The 22,409-nt window shown below is 35.6% G+C and overlaps 2 protein-coding genes across 2 annotated transcripts; both read right to left on the reverse strand.

Annotated features, from left to right (window-relative positions):
* Positions 1–247: 247 nt before the first annotated feature.
* LOC149017915 (signal peptidase I) lies at positions 248–6,072 on the reverse strand. The gene is made up of 3 exons (XM_089152238.1): positions 5,644–6,072; positions 5,171–5,479; positions 248–1,211 (listed from the first exon to the last, which is right to left on the reverse strand). Exons 1-3 carry the CDS (start codon positions 5,800–5,802, stop codon positions 459–461), a joined length of 1,221 nt encoding a protein of 406 aa, XP_089008364.1. The 5' UTR covers positions 5,803–6,072; the 3' UTR covers positions 248–458.
* Positions 6,073–7,461: 1,389 nt separating this feature from the next.
* Positions 7,462–13,717, reverse strand: LOC149017916 (meiotically up-regulated protein). The gene is made up of 7 exons (XM_089152240.1): positions 13,650–13,717; positions 13,435–13,471; positions 10,816–10,901; positions 9,580–9,675; positions 8,697–8,856; positions 8,434–8,596; positions 7,462–7,809 (listed from the first exon to the last, which is right to left on the reverse strand). The coding sequence occupies exons 1-7, from the start codon at positions 13,680–13,682 to the stop codon at positions 7,734–7,736; spliced, it is 651 nt and encodes a 216-aa protein (XP_089008366.1). The 5' UTR covers positions 13,683–13,717; the 3' UTR covers positions 7,462–7,733.
* Between the last annotated feature and the right edge of the window lie 8,692 nt (positions 13,718–22,409).

Raw genomic sequence — 22,409 nt, forward strand, 5'->3', positions numbered from 1 at the left:
TCCGACAAACAAAAGTATCCAGCTAGGCTCTGCGTTATCCGCTGCATATGATAATATAAGCTAGAACAAAAAATATGACAGTAGCAGGAATAAAATAAAAGGCAAACCGACAAACTTGCATGCTACAATGGACGAGATTGGAATTTTATTCTTGTCCACTTTCACAGATTTGACATCATATTTACTTCAGATAGAATTTGATCCGAAGTGGGTATCCCCTTTCTTTTGTTTCTGAACACCAATAATTGAACTCAAGCTCACTGTGTTACTGCACTGTGGTGGAAAGGAAGATAATCAACAAATTAAAGATTCTTATTTACATGCACAACTGCTGCCTATATGCAATGTTATTTTACAAATGACAAATAAAAGTAGCTTTAGATCTCAAAAGATTATCAAGTATTTGACCTGATCTCGCTGTTAAGTGTTTCTAGTATGATAAAACAAGTATTTTCATCTTACCACTTCACATCTAGTGTTAGAGCCTCTGGAGGGACAAGGGCAGATGGGAACTTTGTAAAAGAAATATTTGACATTAGATCACTCCAAGCAGCAGAATCTGTAGCAATGAAAGGCCTCACTTTCTTAACTATAAGCGGCTTCAACGTCTCTGCTTCCACTCTTCCCAATACCTCAAACCAAGCCCGTTCAACACTTGGCTTTGTTCTCCACTCTGCCAAGGTACCCAACACTGTGTCGTTCTGCTTTGTATCTCTTTCCAGTTCCAATCGGAAACTGACTAATGTTGAGGCTATAAGTTTGGCTTTGAGTGAACTCGATACCTCATTCTGAATTATTGCATCACCTAAAATACTCTTCATGAGTTTTTCCAGCGCAGCTAACCTTGGATTCATGGTGTCCATTGGGCAGGCTCGCTTCTTGTAGTAATATTTGCTGTAACACTTGTCTGGTAACAACTCAACCATGTCCTGGGATGGGAAAGCTATTTCAATGTAGGCACTGGGGTTGCGAGTCCTGTATGCAATTACTGATGCAGACCCCAAAATGTGTATAGGAGGAAATGAAACGCACAATGAGTGACTCAATGACCAAAATTCGTTTCTATGCTCATTCACCCCTGCCGCACTTCCATTGAGGGGCAAGCCAAGACGAGTCGAGTGAAAGAAGGATACTTCCTTAGCTCCTTCTACCTCAACTGTAATACCTTCACCAACTAGCACTCGTTTCAAACCACCATGTGTTGTGTTCATCTGCAAATCAAGTTGCAGGGAGGGGAACTAACTATCAGGACTGTTAAAAATTACTGTGGCACAAACACCCAGCTTAATGTTGATCTGCAAAGGTATTTATAGGAAGAAGGAATAAAACAAAATAACACCACCAAGATCAAATTCTACAGATTCAAAACTAGGGATTAGTGCCTCAATGAATCATATCCAAATAACAGAAAATAAAAAGAAACAATCACGGAAAAAATGAACAATGCACCTTGAAATTAAAATGTAAAACAAAACAACATTTTATCTCAAATAACAGATACCAGTAGCAGTCCAAACCTAGAATGCAGATGATGACAAAAAGCAAAGCAAAGCAAAGCATAAGTGTGTCATGTATCTAGGCCATCGGAACCAATATTGCAGAGAGACTAATACAACAATAAGAAGAAGAAGAAGCCTTATTTCAACTAAATGGTTTCGACTACACAGATCCTTGCCTTCCAATCAGCTCTGTATGAGGCTAAACTGGATACAGGCCTAACCATGCACATCCTTTCTCATGATTTTAAAACCTGTGTATCGACCACAAGCTTTGGCACCTTTTCGTTAATCTAGGATGTATATAGACAGATAGATCTACAAATCCATACATCTCGATAGGAAAAGAATCAGTAGAAAAGGACACACCAAAATCGAAGGGTTAACTTTATTCAAAACGAACAGAAAGGAAACAGACGAAACATAATCCTGGATCAACTAAGCCTTCTCAGGGGCTTAAGAATAGGAAAGAGGAATCTCAGGAAGATACACAGGAATAAGGTTTGATCCTATTCATGGTTTCCCACAAATAGCCATTCCAAAAATAGAACGTTCAGAATAAATTAGGATTTTTTTGGAGATTGCATATGTTTACTAATCCTTTTATACCTGTAATGGGTTAAGGATTGACCGATTAAATGGATATAGCATTTCCTGTAAAATGGACCCATCAACATCAAGTATTACTGATCACATAGCAAACATTTGTGAATGTTATAATTAACCTTTTTTTTTTTTAATCTTCCTTTTCAATGCATAGAAGTCATTATATTGATAGATGTAAGATTGAGAAAACCTATTCCAGAGGCTACAACTACAATGGCAAATCTAATATGAACTAGCACCTCTCTCCATCAGAGGATATTCCTGGTGCAGGCCCATGGCAACCAAAACAGGTTTCTAAATAAGCCCAAACCAAACCTTTTTCTGCATATAAACTTCAGTCACTACCAGAGTACCAGGTACAAATACCTATTGATAGGTTAGTCCTACAACCATGTCTTCGAATCTATCTTTTGCGCATATTGCCATCAACCAGCACAATTAAGGGAGAAATTTCAAAAGAATGGTGGGTTCCATAGGCCTTTCCAGGAGAACAAATGGAATGGAATGGAAAGAAAAGAAGCTGCCAAGATCTTTTAGAGTTTCCATTTATTTAGTGTATATTTCCATGTATTAGCTGCTTAGTTAGTAAATTAGGGTAGGAAAGGGTTCTATTTTCATCTACTTACAATTTCCAATTTGTGAATTTGTATTTGTTTTTATTTGCTTGGCCAGCCAAAATACCACCATGCAAGAGAGAATTGCTATTCTTGTATCGTCCATTGATTATGATTAATTAAGAGACAAGGATACACTAACCATGTTTTGGCAAAAGAATATGTAGAAAATTTTCACTTCAGAGGCAGCAGCTCCTGTGCTGCAGTAGTGGCAGTCCAAGGAGGTGATTCCTTGGCTGGTGAGTGGTGAGACTGCTGCAGGCTAGCGGTGAAGCCCCACTCATATCCTTTATTGCCATCTCTTCTTTCTTCTACTTCTTTCATTTTCTTTTCTTTTGTGTGTGTGTGTGTGTGTGTGTGTGCGTGTGTGTGCAGGGAATTCTCCTCCAACCATAGTGCTTTTTAAAATGTGTCAACACCTTAGTTTTGGATCATATATACTTCAGCCATTTGACATTCCAGTTTCTGTAGATGATCATCAATATTACCTCCTTTTTTTTTGGTGGGGAGGGGGGATTTTCTGTGAGGGTTATCTACTTAAATTGTGTTCATGCATCCCCTACTATTCTAACAACTAACTGTAACTGTGACTGCAGTCATAAAAGATTGGCAAGTATCCAACTAGAGGCCAGTAAGCAGGTTCGGGGAGGAACTGGTAAGATAAACTATGTTAACAAAGGGTTTAGCTTAAAACTAGGTTTAGGGTTTGATAGAACATCGGGTTTGATAGTAGGATTAGGTAATGTTGTTGTAGGAGAAACACTAAGTACTGAAACAGAGGGTGGGTCTTTGGACAGCATTAAGATTGTAAAAGGTTCTTCACAAAGTGGAAATTGTGGGTGACTCATGCAATAGCCAATAGGTATGCCCTTTTAGTCTTTTCTGCTAAAGGATGAACCTCAACCAGTCATTTGTACCAAGACCAATCGTATAATACTGAATGCTTATGACTAGTTCAAAGAAAAAGGGAAAGCTGGTCACATCTTTTTACATAGTATCAGATTTCTTACGTAGCAAACAATAATTCATCCACAACATTTTTGCTTCCACCTTTTCCAAGTGGATCGGAATCTTCTGATGAGATTTTAATTGTGCTTTGTGGTCTTGGCAATCCGTACCACTTGGCAGGGAAGGCATACTCCTTCAAAAGCGCAGTCAACAACCTTCTTAGTTTGAAGAGCATATTGTGTAACCACACAACAATATATTAATTAAATAACCTTTGAGGCCTTTCGCGAAGTATATGATTCATGTTTCATGGGCTTACGCTGCTTTCCATGTTTATTATGAGTATGGAGTGTTGATCAGATTATTCATTCTCTTTGCATAACGCAGCAATAGATACCCTCAGTCTCCGGCCCTTCAAACCTAAATTCAATTGAAGTAGTAACCTGTGTCTAGGAAAATGATAGATACCAGTGGGATTTATTAGAAACTAAATTTAACATCATTATTTCATTCTTGCACCTCACAGACATCACAAACTTGATTACTACTTGAAAGCCCTTACACTGGCTGAAGCACTGCACTCCCCAGAGTAGTCTCACCTAGCAATTGCCTTACGTGATCCAGAAGTTATCAACTGGGGCCTTCATGAGAGGGTTTTAAGATCATGTTTGGTGCACTATTAAGTGCTCACTTCCTGAACACTTTGGTCAGGGATCAAAAGTTTTCGAAACAGGCTATCGAAAAACAGGGGTAAGGGCCAAAAGCTGCCTACTTTGACCTTCCCCACCTGGCTAAATATGGGAGCCTTTTTCTTCCTCTTTATGGGGAAGACATTCCTTCAGAGTGCAGGATCTAAAGTCTCTAAAAATGTCATTTCCGCTAGATAAAGGATTTGAGCAACTACAAGTCTGAAGACCTGTACTACAGGAGAGGATAAAAAAAAAAGTGAATTTGCATAAAGCCTTATTTGTCATGTAGGTATTCACTAATTCCTCAGATTCTCAAATGATTGTAATTGGTTCACCGTTCATGTGATCTTCAATGCATTGTGCTTGTATTTTCCTATACATTTTTCAACAGGTCATGTTTGGTAAAAACTTTAAAACACAATAGAAACATCGTCACAAGAAATTCAATAAATTTTGCAACTAAAGGGAACATTCGTTGACAGATGAGCTAAAAATTAGAAAGTTCGGATCACAGCATTCCCAAGCTAATGAAATAATTTTAAATAGAATCCGTTCCCTAGAATTAGAAACACGGAAGAAACAAATTGCATATGACCATAAGAACAAGAGTAAGACATCTTTGGATAACAGGGCGAAATCAATCCCATAGTTAATATTTTTCTTCTCAGTGAATAACAAATGAATACCATTATATACGAAAAAGGACTCTCTTCATCAAATCCACAACCCTAAGCATAAATAGAAAAAATACAGTACACCACAAAGAACATACAGAAGATCCAAAATCAACAAAACTGCAACAAAGGGTGAAACGTACCGGCAATACCAGAGAAAGATCGTCAGCCCCATCAACAATTAGTTCAAAAGGTCCCTCCAACTTTAATGCATTAAGCACAGTCTCCGAACTAACTTCATTGACCAAGAATTTAAAATCACCTCCTTTTTTAAGTTTTCTCCACGAAAGCACCTCATCTGCTAATTTGAACACCACGTCAGTCTTCCCTACTCGCAGTGAAAATTCATTTCTTTGAGCACTTCCAATCTTTGCCTTCCCAACATCCAAATTAGAAACCCTAATTTCGTCCAAATCCCATCTCTGCCTCAACGAAATCGACTTCAATACATCCTGAATAAAACCAAAAGCAAACATCAGGGAGCGGCAACGATCCCAAATAGGATTCGGATTCAAAATGGACAAAGCTAAGAATTTCAGTAAAAATAAATTGGGTTTTCTCAAACAATGATGGATCTGTAACAGGAGAACTTGAAAAGCATACAAATTTGACGTACCTTTAAGAAATGATTATCATAAGAAGAAGGGGAAGCCTCCGAGGCAGGTTCGTGGGGGAGAGATGAAGAGGAAGAGAGGAAGTGAGAAGCGTTAAATGCTACCACAGCGAGAGATTGAAAAGACAACAAGAGGAAGCAAAAAGCGAAGGGATTGACCATTCTCTGTCCGTCAACGACGACTTCCGATCACGGAGACGCAGCAGAGAGAGTGGGGTAAAGTCGGCGGTAGTTGGCATTTATTAGCACCAATTTCATCGCTTCTTCTTTTTATTATTTGATTATTTGAGAGAGATCGAGATTGGATTTGTTCCTTTCTCTTCCAAAATTCTTCTGGATACAGAGGTAACCCGCTACTTTTACTGATGAAAATACCCCTATTCGCCCGTTAAAACTTTGATCTCTTACCCAATTGGGAATTCTGATAGCTATCTTCACGCTACTCTGAACCAGTTACAGTGAAGAAGAGGTTGTAAGTTTAATCCTTCATTCTTATCATATTTTTTCTCCTCCTACGGGATATGTGGGTCCCAGTCTTACTCACCATGCATGTTTGTGGCATTCTCAAAATACATTTGAACCAGTTCAAGGAAAACAAGATTTATGAACGGTTAAAAGCCCAAACTCTTAATCGGGGTTGGTCCAAGTAGTAAGCAGCTTGGTCCGCTTAACCGCTTAAGCAAGATTTCGATATCGAAAAGTCAGGTGTGCTACCCGGGTCGAACACCAGATTAGTCAGAGCAAAGTCTTGAAAACTGGGGTTGACAACCAATAAAAAAAAAAAGCCCAAACTCTCACGGTGACGTTTTGGATTTGCACCAATCTTGATGGCACCTATATTAATAATATAGTTTCAATATAAACTTGCCGGCTGCAAAAAAAATAAATAAATTATTTAATACCCTTGCGTATAAATGCAAACTATTCTTCTATTCCAACTAAAATTTTATTGACCAAAATACCTTTAATACTAAAATAAACATATTTTATTAAAATATTTTTATTAATTTAAAAAAATCACTTCATCCTCCCCACTTTTCACGTTTGGTTTTGTGTGCCCCTCCCTCCCCCCACCCCCTTCTCCATGAAGGGCATTTTGGTCAATCAAACTCTAAACTTCATCAAACCAATGGCCTTTGATTAATATTCGGTTTTACACATAACAACAAAACCTATATATATGGTTTTGCTTTTGGTTAACCTTTTGATCACAATATAGCAACCTTTTAAGTGGCATGCAGCACCACCGGAAGCAGTCGGCTTCAATACATACTAGAGTGACTGTAATAGTTGTAACGTGAGAGGAGGTTTAAATTGCAACTGTATCTCCTTATGTATCTCCTTATCGAATAACATGACAAAAATAGATGAGTTAATGGAAAGGCTAAGTTAAACACAAACACTCTCGGTTGGAGGAGCACATACTATTTTTCTGATATTTCTCCACCACACAATAGAAATGAAATTCATATAAAACCCACTAACGATCGCATCTCTGAATTATCTTATCAATAGTAAGATGTAGATCTTACCTTTATTGTATGGTGAAAAAGCATGAGATAAGCACTCCGACAAGAGACCAATCAAGCCCGTACAGCTGACATACCTAATTTTCTCTTTTTTGCTTAATATTCAACTTTTCACCAGCACAGGATAAATCTCTCAGGATAGCAGGTACCAGATTGAGCAAGCATAAAAAATAAGTAGGGTGGCTACCATTTATGGAAAGCAAGTTTTGAATATATTATAAAACTAAGAAGAAATCCATTTTACCAACCATCCATGACCCAAAAACATCCCCCCCCCCCCACCAAGTTCACAAAGGCTTTAGCCGTCTTTCAGGAACAACATATGAAATGAAAAGTTTGCACCAAGAATTCATCTAAAAATGCATAAATTGCTTGACAAAGTCAGTGAAGACCCCACCCACCCTTCAGCAAACACAGTATGTTCTTCACCTTACAGAAAGTGTATATACAAAACTCTTCTTCTTTTTCTGAGAAAGCCACCACTCACCCATCTTGGTAACCTCCTGCATAATACTTACAATAGTCCAATCTGTGATAATGCATATTGTATGTACAATCTAAGACTCAGCTGAGCATGGTTGGGTGTCCAGTTTGGAGCATTCTCTTGAACATGTCCATTCCAAAAGAAGAATCTGATGAACTGTTGAAAACAGCATAGTGAAAGTCAATTTCCTATCTAGAGCTTCAGGCAACGTAGTCATATATTTAATCACAGAACAAGAATGGGTCTTCACCCAAAAAAATAGAAGGGAATAAATATTCAACATGCAGGAACTGATAATTCTTCTTAAATCAGTCTACTAAAAAAGCCAAAACCATACAAGAAATTTGGCAAGAAAACACAAGTATCAAACTTTACGAATAACTATTAAAGGGTGAACCCGGTGCTAAAGGCTTCTACACAAATAGAGTCTAGGGGGGCAATTTTCTAACGCAGCCTTACACCAGCAATTTTTGTTGAGAGGCTGTCTTAATACCAACTGTGGTCCACCGACCATTGCCCCTTAACTTCACAAACAACTAACTAAAAAATACAAATAAAAACAAAAAAGAAGAAGAAGATGATGATGCACCAAGGCCTGCCCTTTATAAGCTGTATTTACTACGAAATAAAAAAGTAAAATAAAGGAGAATCAAATAACAACAAGACAAGAAAAGCTCAAAAAATGAAAATACAATTAAACATTAAATTCATAAATAAATAACAAGGAAAGATAGAAAGACCTAGAATCAAACTAAAATAAGAAAAAGAACATGAGCCAACCTTGGAATTGTGATTTCATACGGAAATGAGACTCCCTCATTACTTGGTACAGGAGGGATGTGATCCCTCTTTTCATTGACAAATTTAATAATCTGAAACATGACTTCACGCAGAGATGCTTCAAGGGTAGCTCGGCGAATGCTTTGCTCCTCTGATGTACTTTCTGTGTTCATTCAGAAAAATCAATTATAAACTGTCTCAAAATAAGTCTACATTGAGAGATACCAAATGACAAATTTATTTATCAAGAAAACAAATTTTACCCCCTGGATCTACTTTGGGATGATGAGATTTGCTGGAATGTGCTTTTGGGTCTTGTGCTACATTCAAATTGATATACCAGTGTTCCCAATATAAGCGTTCAACTTTGTTGCTGAACCATATAGCCTGCTTATTTTTCACCTCATAGAAAGACAGGCAAATCTGCATCATTAATCCATGTTAGATATATTTTATGAGAAATGGGAATACCAAAGAAATAAAGTGCCAAAGACTGATTTTACACGGAGAAACCACAACTCGCTAATGTGTCATCATCAAATGGAAATATGAAAAGAGAAATATCAGAGCAGTGTTAAATTACTTGAACTCTCGAGTTCTTAAGGTTGGTTATCAAGTGACATTATTGTTTTGGTTACTTTATACTTAGGTTTGGTACTGCTTCTGTAAACAAGTTTCTGAACCAAAACCTTAAGCTTGTAGAAACTCATCAAGGCCCCAACATACTCAACCTTGAATTCACCACACCAATTAAGCAACCCAAAATCTATTTAACCCTCGCAGCATTGAAACACAACCCCATACCAACCAGCCATTCTTCATTATAATGGACACAAATGCTTAAAGTTCAAGGAGGAAAATATGAAAAATAAGAAAGATGTATGAGTATTATCCTAGTTTCATAATCAGCTCAATATTGATTAACTTCCAAAGCAGCAGCAGTTCAAACTTCCTTTCCTAATATACGTTAAGGTAAAGGGATATCATCAGACATGATATCATTGAAAGAAAAAATAGAACAGTCAACCAGCAGGCAGCAAAAGGTTACCCAAAACAAAACAAAACAAAAAAGTTAATAAATCCAGATACAAATTCTAAGAAACACAATCATGCAGACAATTGAAAAGCCAACAGCCAACCACCTACCTGACTTTTCTTATTTGGGTGCTTTTCTACCCAACTAATGAACTGGTCTATTTTCTCCTCAATCTTCTTTTCAAGTTCAGCAACTCCACATTGAACCTGGACAAAAGAAGGATTAGTAAAACACCAAATAAGAACGCTTCTGGTCAACACAAGAAAATTCAAAATAAATTTATATTGTAGATCACATCAGTTAGCAGCTTCAAAAAAAAAAGTGATTTCAATGTTTTCCTGCTGTCCTTCCAATGGCGAGCATCTATATGTTTTGGGTGGAGCTCTACAACAAAATGTATTTGACATGCCATAGCAAATGATGTCTCTTTGTTTCTGTTTTGACTTTAACTTGCTGATGGCAGCAACAACTTCTAATGAACCAAATTTGTTTGGTTGGACAATATTAGTTGAGTTTCTTTATTAATTTTTGGACTATATGGTTCAGTTCTTGTTTAATTAAGGAACCTGAGTTTGTGGCGTTATTTGGGATTTTTCCTTTTAAGATTTCAGCTCCAAGGATATCCAGATTTTAGAGATCTTATCTGCATACAATTTTAATTACTTCAACGGTTCACGGCCAAAAGTTTCTAAAATTAGAATCCCAGGGATCAAAGCACATTTGGGTTATTAATAGAATCTTGTGTTTATTATTGTCATGTAGCCAGTTTCCTAGTTAGCCAGAGACCTCCCCCTTAGTGCATGCAAGATGAGGTTTTTTTGTCTTCCCTTTCTTCTGGGTTCTTTCTAGCTGTGTTAGTTTCCATATTGATTGAGTCAATTTTGGAATCACTCTTCCAAATAAAATGGAAGGTTTTGGATTTTTTTCAATTCCTATACTTTTTTTCTTTTTCCTACTTTTCTTTTTTTCAATATTGCACGCCAAACCTCCTCGCAGTGAGAAGGTAAAATGTCTCAGCTGCAAATGCAAAGCAATGCTCTATGAGTTACATGTTGCAGTGGAAACCATGCAGACATATCATGGCAGTCAAAATGCCTGCTTCAGGGAATTGATAATCTTCCACTTTAGAGGTGATGATAGCATACACCTAATTCTTATTTTTCTAATGAAAAGCCCCAACAGAAAGATGCCTACATGGACACAAATTGACCAACCCTTCTATAAGGGGGGAAAAAAAGAAAGAATACAAACTTCTCTAAAAAACTAAAAATCAACATATCCTAGAAATGGTTGGAATGCTCAAAAGCAAACATATTTTTCACTTCAAACTTTTAACAAATACTTACATAAGTGATGTCAAAAAGTTCAGAATCAATATCCCTGGGTCGTACAAGACCTAAAGCTCTATGAAATACAATTGTGTGTAGTATACCTGCATCCACTTTTATAGTCACTACTAAATTGGATACAAAACAATGATCATAGCACATACAAATATACAATCAACAGGGCAAGTTGGAATAGAAAAATTAAAATATAAATGATGCAAATAAAATTATCCAATTGGGTCAATTGGGACTCAGGAGACTGTTTTGGCATGATTGGATTCCATGCACCTTAAGCTTCTAAGTTTTGGGTTTATTGATGTAATGAGCCTAATGTATCAGGCTCAAGAGTGAGGGCAGTTTTAGTTCACAGGATTGGTAGTTAGATTGAGTGTTTGAGCTAGAATAGGATGCCTAATGGTTAGATAAGATTCTGTAACGACTTTTGAGTTTATTTAGTGTTTTAGAGAGAACAAGACTCCTTTTATGAGTCATATCAATAATTTTAGACATTCTCTCTATATCTGCAATACACCCCTGATCAATTATAGATGATTTGAATAAAGGACATTAAGTTATCTTTAAGAGTTTTCATGATATTGAGCAATGCATTTGGGATATATATCCCAAATCTGATTTCTTTTCTTTTCTTTTTCTCTTTCTCCAAAGAACATCTTCAACCATCAAGCTGCTATTCAAGAAGATCTTCAACAACAAAAAGTTGAACCATCCCCAACCCCAATTCTTATTCTTCAAATCCTCTAAACCATAAACGCTAGCTTTTCGTCCATCTTTGGAACCCATCCACAAACCTAAAACCTACACAGAACAATCCAACCATCAGAATGCTACCATATTCAGTTAGAATCACCCTCAGAGCCCTAGGAGAACTCAATCAAGACTGCATCCTGTTCTGATTATTATAAATCCTATATCCCTTCATCTTCTTCTTTCCCGAGACTTCGAAAATAAACTTTAATTTTCCCGTTAATTCAATTTCGGAAATAGTTACTTCATATAAACCTGCCATCAAAACTAACCACAGTAGATCAAATCGAGGTAGGATTATTCCTTCCAACCAGAGACATCCTAAGAAATACAACACCGTTGAAATACTTGCAATAAGGGTAGTTTGGATATTACTGATTTTGTTAAAAGGGTGTTTAACTGAGTTTGATTTAAGTGCTTTATGTTCCTATTTGGTGAGGGGAAATTCTGTCTTGTACTTACATTATTCTGTTCTAACCAGTAAAGCCTGTAATTTTAGATATACACTAGAATCACAGGGTGCCTCTTCTCCCAAACCTTCACCTCTAATTCTTATTCTTTCTTTCTTCTCATTTCTCTTCTCCTTCTTCCTTGGTTAGATTACTTATGATTATATTCTAAGATATACAGTTAGGTCATCTATGAAGGAATCAGTTTTCGAAAAGAGAGAATCAAACCATCCATATAAAATCCCTGATAACCATTACCCGGTCACTAAGATGATGTTTGATAACACCTCCTAACAAGAACTGATATTCAAGTTTATTATAAATTTTGGTAGAGATGTCATAGTTAAATAATTCAATGATATAACCACCAATAAAAAAACCATGATGCATTTTGAAAATGCACCTTGGTGGTTACATAAACTGAAAGTAGATTTGCAATCATCACAAACTGATTCTCTAGTGGCCAATTTGGAAAATCAAAAATACGGTCATCAGACTGCCATCAGCATTTTCGAAGACCATACTTCCAGAAATTGGAAATCCAAGCATAGTTGATGGTAGAACTTAGCCCTTCAAAAAATTCTATAAGAAACTTTTGGAGGAGCATTATATATAAATATAGAAATCCTGGACTTCCACACAGGAGACCAGATATAAATTGGCTACGTGAGTATATTGGTAATGTATCACTGTCACATGTAGGGCTTTGGCTAAAAAGGATAGAAAAGTTAACATCAAGATTTCAACAGTATCTGGCATTAACACTCCAGCTGGATAGATGTATGAGAATAGTAAAGGTACTCCCTTGGAAAAGAAAAAGAATCATTTTTTCAAGGGGATGGAGGAGGGAGAAGATTCAGTTGAAGAAGACTAGTCTTAATTGCGACCTCTAATTCTTGCCATTTGACAAGCACAGTAAAAAGGCAAACTTGCCTTCATATTAGAACTATCCAGATAATCATTTTTCTTTAGCCGAAGTATGTAACTCAACCAACCTCACCAGAACTACAGTGTCTAACAGTACAGCATCCCAAACATCTAAAGGCTTTTTCGGATCTTCTTCTTTTTCCTACTCTTTGGGGGTGCTAGTGATTTAGTACTAAATAGGGTTAAGTGAATGAGAAAACTCATTCCAAAATTCAAGCATGTAAAAAATTTTAAAACACAGATAAATTGAGCACTAAAAAATAATCTTTATCACGATGCATACAGAGGATAATTTGCAGCAATCTACTGCCTAAACCAATGCTTTAAAGATTAAAGAGGAATAATTTTAGAAGAACAAAAACTCTTGGCCGAAAACCAAATTTTGGTAATTTAACACATCAAAATACAAACTTGAGACATTGCATATCAAGCTAAAATTTCATCATCTCCACACTCAACCAAACAGCGAATACTACAGATGGTAAACGTATCTTACACCGTAGAACTTCCCGTATCTGGAAGTGTTCCACATCCTACAATCAAATAACACTCAGTCAACTAAATGAGAAATCCCCGGGAAGAGACTAATTAACTCAACTTTTCACAGGCTTCTGACTAGAATCCCATTCATCAAACAGTGCTGGAAAAAAAGAAGAAAAAAAAAGAACTCCCAATTACTGGAACAAAAAATCGCAGTAGCTCACCACTTACCAGTTCCTTCAGGTGGCAGACCTCACAGTTCATGATGCCGCTCACCTACTAAACTGGGGGGGGGGGGGGGGGAATCTGTTGAAGAATCTGCAAGTTAATTAGCATACAACGAAACAAATCGAAAGTGTATACTGAAGATCAATTGGGAGAAGAAGCAAAAAGGGAGTTGCAAGAAACCCTAAAAAAATGGTCACCACTTTAAGTAACCTTAAGGTCGTACTCAAATTCTGAAATTCTGCTCGGAAATAAACTGTTCCAACGAGATTCGAGCTTTGGAACCAAAACCAACTTCCCTTCACGATCAGCAACTGGCTTCGCCCGATCCGATTCAGTGTCTCAGCAATATTAATCATCAACCGATGTATTAATTAAAAGTAAAAAATTTGGAATAGAGTTGCTTATACACAACCACGATGAGGAGTGAGGAGAGAATCTCCACTTTAAGGCCGTGTTTGAATGTCAAGAAAATGAAAGGAATGAAAGGAAACTTTTATTTTCGTCGGTGTTGGATTGAATTTTTATAAAATTATTTTTGATATTTTAAATATTGAATTATATATTAGAGTTTTTTTTATGTATGGGTCTTTACCATAAACTAATGGTTGATGGTTGATGTCATTAATGTAATATATCACATATGGGTCCCAAGCTGACTAACACGTTTGTCGCTGTTAAGTATATTTAAATTTTAAACATTAAGGGACTAAAGTGCCCCTAAAGTTATTTAATACATTGTGTTAATATATGGTTTTAAAAATAGATAATTGGTCATTAAGCGACCGGTATAGTTTTGGTAATTTAGTACGGTTTTGGTACAGTACCAACTTTGAATACCGAAAACCATAATTGGATCGTACTGAATTTACATGGTACGGTACAGCTTCAATATTTGTAAAATGGTTTGGTACGGTTTCGGTATTCAAATCGGTATAAGAAAATGATTTAAACATGGTATCTAATGCAGTACAATTTGGGTACGAAAGAACCCATACCACTTTTGGCATTAGTTCATTAAGATCCTAATGAAATTGCGATCAAACAAGCAATATAATATGATATTAACAAAGACAACGCAAGTAAATCTAAGAAAATGAGTAAATGATGAAGCGAAACAAAGAATTAGGGATAGGATAAAGGTAAAGTGTTTTAATTGTAAAATTACATTTATTTCCCTTAATTTGGTATGGTACCAATTTGGTACGGCTTTGGTACATACTAATGATATAAGTACCTAAAATCGGAACCGTACCAAAAAAATTATGTTTCAGTATGTACCGTACCGAATTTTAAAGCGTTTTAGATTGCGCAGTTCGGTACGGTTAAACGGTTTCAGTACGCAATTGACACCCTTATTAAGCGTTAATTATATGGTGAAAAATATATACATCCAAAAAAATGAGGGGACTCAATAACTTGAAAGACGTTTTGGTCCATTCATATTTGAAATTTGAATATATTTAATAGCGATTAACGGTGTTAGTTTGGTTATAACCTACATGTAATATATTGCACTAAGGGACTCAACATTAGTTTGGTCCGCTAAGGGGTACCTATACGCCAAAATCTCTAAACATTATTGAGAATTTTTTTTTAGGGATTAAGAGGCACAATAGATCTTTTGCTAAGATGGAAAGTAGTGCATTTGCATGGCCAACGGATGATGATAGGGTTTACCATATTCAAACAAGCAATTCAACTCTTCAATTTACTCAAAAAAACAAGATCTTCATTTTCTTTTTTCTTTTTTGGTAAAGGTAATTTCATTCAATAGCACAGGAAAACAAGGCATCAGCATTACAAATGTTCAGTAGCCAAGAAGTAAAAAGAGGCCAACTGATCCTCCCTGTAGAGGCAGCAACCTTCTTAGCCAAAGAGTATTGTGCTACATGATTACACTCCCTTGGACTAAAAGAGAAAGAACAAGACAAAAAGTAAGAAGATAAATAAGTAAAATCCTCCACAATAGGTTTCAAACTAACAAGGGTAAGGAATGGATAGTGCAACTAACGAACAACCTCCTGGCAATCACTCTCCACAGCAATATAGTCAATTCCTTCAACAGCAGCTGCAAGAAGCCCCTCTCGAATACATAGCACCTTTCCTTCAAACGCATACCCGAAATCCGATTGGATTGAAATAGCAAGAGTGGGTATCCCTGTATCTCTGCGAAGTACAAAGCCCAAACCTCCTTTCTTCCCTCTTGTAGCAGCATCTGTATTAAGCTTGTAAACTCCCCTAGGAGGCGCTGTCCATTTTAGGTTTATTCTCTCAAATTGTAATAGGGGATTATCAATAGTAGTCGAAATTTTAAAAACTTGCTGAAAATCTACAACACTCCTTAGAGCATTGTGTAAAATCTGCAATGGAGAGAGTTCCACACCTTTAAACAAGAGTTTGTTACGGGCCAACTAAAATTTTCAACATATGAAAGCTAATGTACTTGACATCCACATCTTGCTCTGTTTGTCTTCACCCACTTCATATACATGAATACAAGTGACGACCCATCAAAATAGAATCCACTTGAAATGGATCCCACATGGTATATTCCACGTGAATGTTTCGACTACCCCCCATTGGAAATAAAATATATTTTTTTGGGTAGAACCTTGGAAAAAAAAGCATGCATCATTCCTTGCATTCAGGTCATATCATAAAGTTATTTTTAATTTCACATCCTTCGATATTTATTGCAATAAATGTTTATAAAAAATATATTCTTTTTTATTGGTATAACAAAAAAAAATTAAAAAAATAGACCAGACAAGATTTAGCGTAGTTCACCAAATGCTAAGTCCACAATTGAATAGAATTTGAGGAAGAAAAATAATATTACAACCTACTCCTTTTTACCCTTCTAACCGTTTTAAGAGGTTATAATTAATTACATGTACTAGAAAACAATCCTACTTCAAGGAAAAATATAATCGAAATGCCTTGTGTACTCAAAAATGCCCTAGAAAATAACACAAGGCCTCCAAAGAATTAGGGGGTCCAAAACAAGTTATTTAGAAGGATCCACTCAAGTCTGAACAACAATCATTCGGGGGCATTTAAGCTATAAAATAAACCCTAAATATTTCATATGGTGAAAAATGGTCTTTCTCCACAAGAAGTAAGAGATGAACAAAAAGGAAAAGAACTATACTAATCAAACTAACTTGAACTGTTCAAATATTAAAAAATAAATGAATGAAAATCATACTAGTGTCTAAAGTAGAGGATCCTTGATAGCAATTACATGGCATACTGTGAATTGAACATGAAATCAGGACATCGAGGAGAAGGTGGCACTGGAAAAATAATATATATAAAAAAAATGAATAAACAATTAATGTAATTAAACTAACTTGAATGGATTAAGAATGGCAAATAAAATAAGAACCACATCAATGGTGAGGTTCCTTTGGCAATTACATAGCATATTTGTGAAATATCAAATTAGGATATCAAGGGGAAGCCGACCAGATTTTTATTTGTAGCAGATGTTGTTGGCTACTGTCAATGATGTTGATCACGCCATGTTATCAAAATATGATCAAACGGTTGAGAATCAAATAGTATGGGTTCAGTTGTAAAAACTATTTTCTATTTATCAATGGAAGGATAGTGGAGTGGTTGAGAATAAGGGTGTCAATTGCGTATCGAAACCGTTAAACTATACCGAACCGCGCCGTCTAAAACCGCATCGTACATTACCGTTCAAAATTGAAACCGAATTTCTTCGGTACGGTTCCGGTTTTAGGTACTCATACTGTCGGTATGTACCGAAACCGTACCGAATTGGTACCGTACCAAATTAAGGGATATAAATTGTAATTTTACAATTAAAACACTTTACCTTTACCCTATTCCTAATTCCCTATTTCAGTTTTTTGTTTCATCATTCACTCATCTTATTAGATATACTTGTTTTGTCTTTATTAATTAAATGTACTTGCTTTTATCTCTATTAATTTCAAATTATATTGATTGATTGATCACAATTTCATCAAAATCTTAATGAAATAATAACAACAATGGCATAAGTTCATTCGTACCAAAATTGCACTAGATACAATATTTAAACCGTTTTTCTGTACCGATTTAATATCGAACCGTTTTTTTAAATACCAAAACTATACCGTTTATATTCAGTATGGTACGGTTCTGGTTTTCAGTATTCAAAGTTGGTACCGTACCGAATTACCGAAACCGTACTGATTGACACCCTTAGTTGAGAACCTCACCTCTCAGTGGAGAAATTGTGGGTTTAATATTTACCAGCGGCATATGTAATATCTCTATCCCTAATTTCTCTATATATAAAGTGTCTTTGTCCTCACTCAAGAAAAAGAAAAAAAATGTCTTTGTTATCCAACAAAAAAAATATATATATTTTTACATTTTAAGGATTTAAAGTTTTTTAATTTACAAAATCAGCCCTTTATTTACCCGACTCCGAAATATTTTGTTTTGTCGTAATTGAGAGAGAAATGTGGAGTTTATTGTATTATAGATAAACAGCTTCCAAGCTAACAAAAATATAGGATCCTCTGAAGTCGCAAAAATCTAAGATTCTACAGAGTGAAAAAATGCTTTTCATTTTCTTCCCCCTTCCCTAAATTCTGCGGAAGGAGAGCAAGTACTAACTACAACTGGAAAAGGAAAAGAACAGATTCCAGAATTATAGACAAACGGCTTCCTAGCTAACACTATGAGAGGAACCTCCAAAGTCCAAACTCACTCGCAGATACAACCATTTTACAGAGATGACAGAGGCGGTGGAGCGTTCGGAAGAACAATCTGTAGGATCTGAAGAGAAGCACGAACCCATCTCCAGTGTGGACAATGTGGAAGACAAGTATGTTTGGGAAGGAGAGGAGAAGTGAGATGCTTTTAGAGAGAAAGAAGGGAATGAAGAATGAGATACTTGAGATTTGGGAGTCGGATAAATAAGGGGTTGATTTTGTTTATTAAGAAACTTTAAATTCTTAAAATATAAAAATATAAAATAATTTTTACAAGTGAACCCACACTATTTGATTCTCAACTGTTTGATCATATTTTGATGACATGGCACGATCAACATCATTGCCAGCAACTAGCAGCTAGACCTGTAAATGGATTGGATTCGGCTCGGATACACTAGTATCCAAATCCGATTAGCAAAACCGCTATCTGATTCCCGCAGAAATTTAGAGAAGGCATCCAAATTCGAATCCGGAACTCTATCGGATATTCGATAATAACCCGATTCGATAAACTATCCAATTATTGATTGGTGATCGTCATTTTTTCTATTTTTTTATTTTCGATTTCTAATTTTCGATTACCGATTACTGGTTTCAGAATTTGATAGAAAAAATGTTAAATATTTTACTCTCTCCGGATATTATTTGATCCAATAAGCAATTATTCAAATCCGAATCTGGTTGCTTTGCGAACGGATACAGATATTTTCCAGATATGGACACCCTTAAACTAATACATATGCAAATTCAGAGGCAAATTTCAACTATCCATTTAGGTCTCCCGGCAGTGGCTGCAACAAATAAAAATGTTAGGTTTTTTGTTAAAATCTATATTATCTATATATTAAGTTTCAAAATTAGTTTTTGCATTTCTTTTATTTAATTGTTTTGTTTGTGTGTGGGACCCTTGAGGTAAGGGTGGTAATGAGGCACCATGAGGTAAGGGTGGTAATGAGGCACCATGAGTAAAGGAGGCCCTTCATGACCTTGGTTAAAGGAGGCCCTTCATGACTTTGGTTATGAGGCTCTTCATGACATTGGTCATGGGTCTTAAAGGTCTTGATCATGGTGATGAGGTGGGCTAACTTGAATGGTGGAATTACTCAAATTCTAACTCTTGACCTTTATTTCTCATTTCAACTTCATGACCATTCATGGCCATTTTCATGAGTGGGGGTTAAGGTCTTTGAATGGGTTAAAGCCTATTCATTCCAAATAAGTGAATATGAGAGTTACTTCCCCAAGTAGTGGGGAGGTTAGGTCAAGGGGGTTTATTCACATTAGTGGAGGAGGGACAAACCATTGATTCTCCATTAGTGGAGAATTGATTCTCCCAGGGGCGGACCTACTAAGGGGCTGGAGGGGGCCATGGCCCCCCCCCCGGATTTTTCAAAATTTTGATTAATTTCCTTAAATTTTGGATTTTTTATATTAATCTTCTTCATTTTTCCACTTTTTTCTCTTGTTACATGTGAAATGTCACTATTTGGCCCCCCCCCAAAATATTGAGAATAACTTTAAATGTAAAATAATGGGTATAAAAGTCATCTCTAGTTAAAAACTAATTCCTCAATTCCTAATTATTCTCCCCACTTATCTCTCACATCTTTTCTTCCTATTTATTCTCATCTCTTTCTATAAACGTGGATTAAAGGAAATTTTTGAAAAAAAAAATCTTATTAGATATTCAAATATCATTTATAATTAGAAACTAACTCTTCAATTCTTATATTCTCTCATATCTCCTCTCTCCTCTCTCCTCTTTTTTTCCTATTTATTCTCTTATGTTTCTTTCTTCCTATTTATTCTTCCCTTTTTATAAGCGTGGGTTAAAGAAAATTTGAGAAAAAAATCTTCCCCACAATTAAGTACTCTTTTTATTTCTCAATTTATTTATTGTTTCTTTTTTATATATATATATATATATATATTTTTATTTAATTTTATATTCTTTGTTTCTTTATTTTGTCTACAATTTTTGCTATTTGATTTTATATTATAAATAAAATGTCTATAGTTAGTAAAGTAACTAAGTACCATTGGTTGCATTTCTTACCCTAAAAATTTTTTTGGTTTGCATCTGACATTTTTAGGGTTGAAGCCATGTTTTTTTTTTTTTTTTTTGGGGGTTGAAGGTTTAATTTATCTACATCTTGTTGAAAAAAAATCATAATAATTTACCTATTTCTATGGGTCCCACAAAATATATGTGAGTTTATTCCTTAATATAATAAAATAATTCATACGTGGGACCCTCAGTGGGTCTTAAGGACCCATATAATATGTGTAGCGAAAAACCATTGGTGCTTTCCCAATCTGGACATCCAATCTTCGGCCCCCCCCCATATTGAATCCTGGTTCCGCCCCTGGATTCTCCCCTTGTGGGGAGGTGTGGTTTGGGCCAATATAAACTCAACCTTTCCTTGCATATTGTGTGCTATTGTGACTCTCCTCACTCACATTATTTGTTTTACAAAGTTCATTTCTTTCTTGAGTTGTCTAAGTGTTGTGCTCTAGCTTTTGGCTCCTTTAAGGGACTAGAAGAATTACCTCATCTTCTAGTTGGAGGTTGCTTTATCTTGGAGGTGGTGGTGCGAAGAACCCTTGGTAGTAGGGTGCATCAATTACCTTAAAGACAGCATCAAGGTGTGACTCAACCTCATCAATCAGTGGTTCGTTCGGTTGCTACTTCAAGCTCTTCAAATTTGCTAAAGATCTTCATCTCTCAATTGTATTGCAATTTCACTTTTGTATGTTTGAAGAATTTGTAATACAATTACCCCAACAAAAAATCCAATGCAACCAAGGAATAACAATGTTGGATTTTGCTTTTAAAAATATTATAATATAATTTTAAAATTCAAAGGTTAAACCTTTATTTCCTCATTTATTTATTTATTTATATTTTTTGGGTATATATTAGAATTCTTGTATTTGGAGACTCTTGTGGATGGAAAGATTTTAATCCAAAGCTCTGTGTTATCTCATGTATACAGGATAATTTAAGTTACCATGCATACTTTAGTCCCACATCCACATCGGACAAAATTAAAATATGTCGCCGTATAAATAGCAACTGCTCCTAAGTGAGACTTTATAGTGGTTTGATCTAAGTCTATGTTCACTCCTCTTTTAGCCTTGAGAAAGATTTTCTCTTTTCTACTGGTAATTCTCTTTCGACACAATAAATAGAAAACAAGCTATTGAAGTCTTTATTTATTTATTTTGGTGATAAATGTTACAATTTTTATTACCAGCTCGAGAACACCAAATTTAGGCACCATGCATGAATGTATGCTCTATATATTACAAGTATATTAAGTGTCCTAAGTATCTACAAAACCTCGTCCGTAAATGGCACGAATTAGTGCAAATTACAAAAATCAATTAATGTGACCACAAATTTCAATTTGAATCGACATAACGTATTTGATATATTGTGTCTCTTCGTATCATTCTGTTTATGTTTTTTTTTGTCTTACTTTAAATTTTTTTATTATGTTTGATACCAAATTTTGAACATACAAGTCTATTTATGGGTTATAAACAAAAACATTTAATTGTTTAATAGAGTGCTTTATAGTTGCTCTACTTAAGTTGGATCAAAATTTGTGTTGCCTCTCTTAAGTTGTATAACCAAGGTCCGAAATGTCGGATAGTGTTGTCGTGTCGGTGACTGGCAACACCACTGATACTGCGACATTTTGTCGACATGTCGGCGACTTTTGGGAGGGGTGTCGATGAAAATTAGACCATTGGTTTCGGAGGGTATTTAGGGTCGTTTTGACATGAATTTTGCTGTATAGCTAATTTGAGGCCAATAAACACAATGAGAACATTATTTTGCCTAAAACATCACTTAATCTAAAATTTCTAATTGGCACATGCTAGGCCATATGCAGACAAAGCTAGAAGTTTGAAAAATTCATATAAACTAATGTAAATATGTAAAGAGAATACAAATACACAATTGGTGAAGAGAAGTATTAAAGTTTACAATTTATTATATAAATATGTTGAGTATGAC

This window comes from Hakea prostrata, chromosome 4 (assembly GCF_041222555.1).
Source record: "Hakea prostrata isolate BN-2017 chromosome 4, UWA_Hpros_2, whole genome shotgun sequence".
In the NCBI taxonomy this organism is placed as follows: domain Eukaryota; kingdom Viridiplantae; phylum Streptophyta; class Magnoliopsida; order Proteales; family Proteaceae; genus Hakea; species Hakea prostrata.

Excerpts from the sequence above, each read along its gene's own strand:
- LOC149017915 (XM_089152238.1), bottom strand. The coding sequence starts at position 5,802 with ATGGTCAATCCCTTCGCTTTTTGCTTCCTCTTGTTGTCTTTTCAATCT. Across the intron at positions 5,480-5,643 it reads ATGATAATCATTTCTTAAAG|GATGTATTGAAGTCGATTTC; the intron begins GTACGTCAAATT and ends GGTTTTATTCAG. Across the intron at positions 1,212-5,170 it reads ATCTTTCTCTGGTATTGCCG|ATGAACACAACACATGGTGG; the intron begins GTACGTTTCACC and ends CTTGATTTGCAG.
- LOC149017916 (XM_089152240.1), bottom strand. The coding sequence starts at position 13,682 with ATGAACTGTGAGGTCTGCCACCTGAAGGAACTG. Across the intron at positions 8,857-9,579 it reads ACCCAAATAAGAAAAGTCAG|ATTTGCCTGTCTTTCTATGA; the intron begins GTAGGTGGTTGG and ends TTAATGATGCAG. Across the intron at positions 8,597-8,696 it reads TCCCAAAGTAGATCCAGGGG|AAAGTACATCAGAGGAGCAA; the intron begins GTAAAATTTGTT and ends GAATGAACACAG.